General features: G+C 54.8%; 2 protein-coding genes across 2 annotated transcripts; one reads left to right on the forward strand and one right to left on the reverse strand.

Annotated features, from left to right (window-relative positions):
* Positions 1-3: 3 nt before the first annotated feature.
* On the forward strand, positions 4-663 carry BU24DRAFT_312991 (DHS-like NAD/FAD-binding domain-containing protein; the record flags this gene model as incomplete). Its single annotated transcript, XM_033522845.1, has 1 exon — positions 4-663. A coding segment is annotated over one exon (660 nt), but the record flags the coding sequence as incomplete, so codon positions are not given.
* Positions 664-1,153: 490 nt separating this feature from the next.
* BU24DRAFT_469103 (uncharacterized protein) lies at positions 1,154-1,577 on the reverse strand (the record flags this gene model as incomplete). The annotated part of the gene is made up of 3 exons (XM_033532582.1): positions 1,154-1,353; positions 1,405-1,486; positions 1,536-1,577. 3 exons carry the CDS (start codon positions 1,575-1,577, stop codon positions 1,154-1,156), a joined length of 324 nt encoding a protein of 107 aa, XP_033376612.1.
* Between the last annotated feature and the right edge of the window lie 530 nt (positions 1,578-2,107).

Consider the following 2,107-nt stretch of genomic DNA (forward strand, 5'->3'; position numbering starts at 1 on the left):
GCAGTCTATCACAACAACGCGAGGCTGGAAGCCTTCCACGAGTTCCTACGCGAGGCGTGCGTGCAGGCGTCGGCTTCGAATCCGACACCCTTTCACCACTGGGTTAATGCTCTTGCTAGGGACCGCCGTCTAGTCCGTCTCTATACACAGAACATTGACGGACTGGAGCTGAGGCTGCCCTATCTCTTCACCCAAACTCCGTTGACGACCAGCGGGCCGTGGCCCAATACAATCCAGCTTCACGGGACTTTGCACTACTCGCAGTGCACAAAGAACGGACACGTTCTGCCCACCGATCTGTCCCTTTTCGTCGGAAACACGCCACCCGTCTGCCGACTGTGCGAGATTGCCGAGGATGAGCGTGTCGCCGCCGGCAAGAGAGGTCGAAACCCTGGGGGACTGCGCCCGCGCATCCTCCTGTACGACCAGGAGGCCGATTGGGAGAATGAGTCCATCGGCAAAGTTCATGCACACGATCTCGAGGCCATGCCTGATGCCCTGATCGTGGCCGGGACGGCATTGGACGGGCCTGGCGCACGCGACCTGGTGAGAAGCATGGCCGAGGTTGTCCGCAAAAACAACGGCCTGGCCATATGGATCAACAAGGAGCTACCGAAGCAGAACGTGATGGCCTGTTTCGACGTGGTGCTTAAGGGAACCTGCGACGATTTCGCACGGCTAGCAGACATGCTCGGAGGGGAGAATTGGTGACCGCACGGTGGAGGACAGGAAGAGACCGGACGCTGGCATGGGTTCAGTCCGCGGCTCCTACATACAGAATCATGTTTAGTGTAGATTTTTCATATGAACACGGCCTTATAGCTACAGGCTGGACTACTCCTATAGAGACCTTCGTCACAGAGCTACACACGCCTGCTGCTCATCATCAACCTGTCATTCCCATGGTCCTGCTCCTCCCTAACTGATTCCCGTGTATCCGTGACGACCGTTTCGCTTGCCACGGACTCGCATCGTTTCCCGGGCGCTCCAGTGCACCGCTCAGGAAGCTTTGGCCCTCTTGGACGGCGACAAGGTGCCACGCTCTGGTTCTCCTTTTCTCTTTCTCAGTGTCTGTTCGTCGATTTCCATCTTGCGGGTTGCCTCACGTTCTTGCATTGGCGGCGGTTTCTGGACCTAGATTCAACACGAACAATCAGCCCACGCTCCTACGTGTATAAAGAGTTTGCAACCCTCTCGCGAGCTGCTTCCGTGTTTCGATTCTGCACTGCGTGGCACTGCGTATCTCGATTTCCTCCGGCTGAAGCGTTGTCCGGCGCGGGTCTGAGGTTGGCGACGCGTCCGCGAGCGTGGCGTTATAGGCAATGATGTCGTATAAATCATCTCCATATGCAACTAGGCAGGTCGTCAGTACTACGGACGCCTACAACAATCTGGGGATCGTACAGTCGAGTGCCGCTACGAGTAGCGTGGCTGCGGCAGCAGTCTTATCCATGTAAAGTTGCGCAGTGGAAAACGCGCGGTGGAGCTGGACCATGCTTAGCATGATGGTACATTGACCTGAATCATCGACCTACATGCTGGACGGCTTCCTCACTCAACATTGGCGGGGACGGCATGGCGAAGGCGTAGAGATTGTAAATTGTCGCGGTTGATAGTTTGCGCAGTGTTGCGGTGTGTACGGAGGACGCGTGAGAGAGACAAGGCCAAGCGGCCAACCATAGGACAGACAAGCTCTTGCTCGAGTTATGTAAGCTACCTGACACTGGCTGGGGAGGTGAAAAGGGATGGAAAAGGCGTTGCTGCCTGTACGGCCTGCCTATACGCGTCTCACGAATTAAACTTTGATTTCAATCACCCATGTCACGAACTGTACTTTGAATTCAATCACTCATGCCACGAACTGTACTGTTTTGCTTTCAATCACCCATGTCACGAACTGTACTTTGAATTCAATCACTCATGCCACGAACTGTACTGTTTTGCTTTCAATCACCCATGTCCAGAACTATACGGTTTGGATTTCAATTACCCATATCAAGTGTGGGAGGTGATCTGTGTGAACGCGGTATCTGGGAGGTCTTGTCAAAGGTATGGGCGGTACAGTGTATCCTCGCATCCTCGCATCCTGGACCGGTAGGGTACCGCT

This window comes from Aaosphaeria arxii (genome assembly GCF_010015735.1).
Source record: "Aaosphaeria arxii CBS 175.79 unplaced genomic scaffold BU24scaffold_34, whole genome shotgun sequence".
In the NCBI taxonomy this organism is placed as follows: domain Eukaryota; kingdom Fungi; phylum Ascomycota; class Dothideomycetes; order Pleosporales; genus Aaosphaeria; species Aaosphaeria arxii.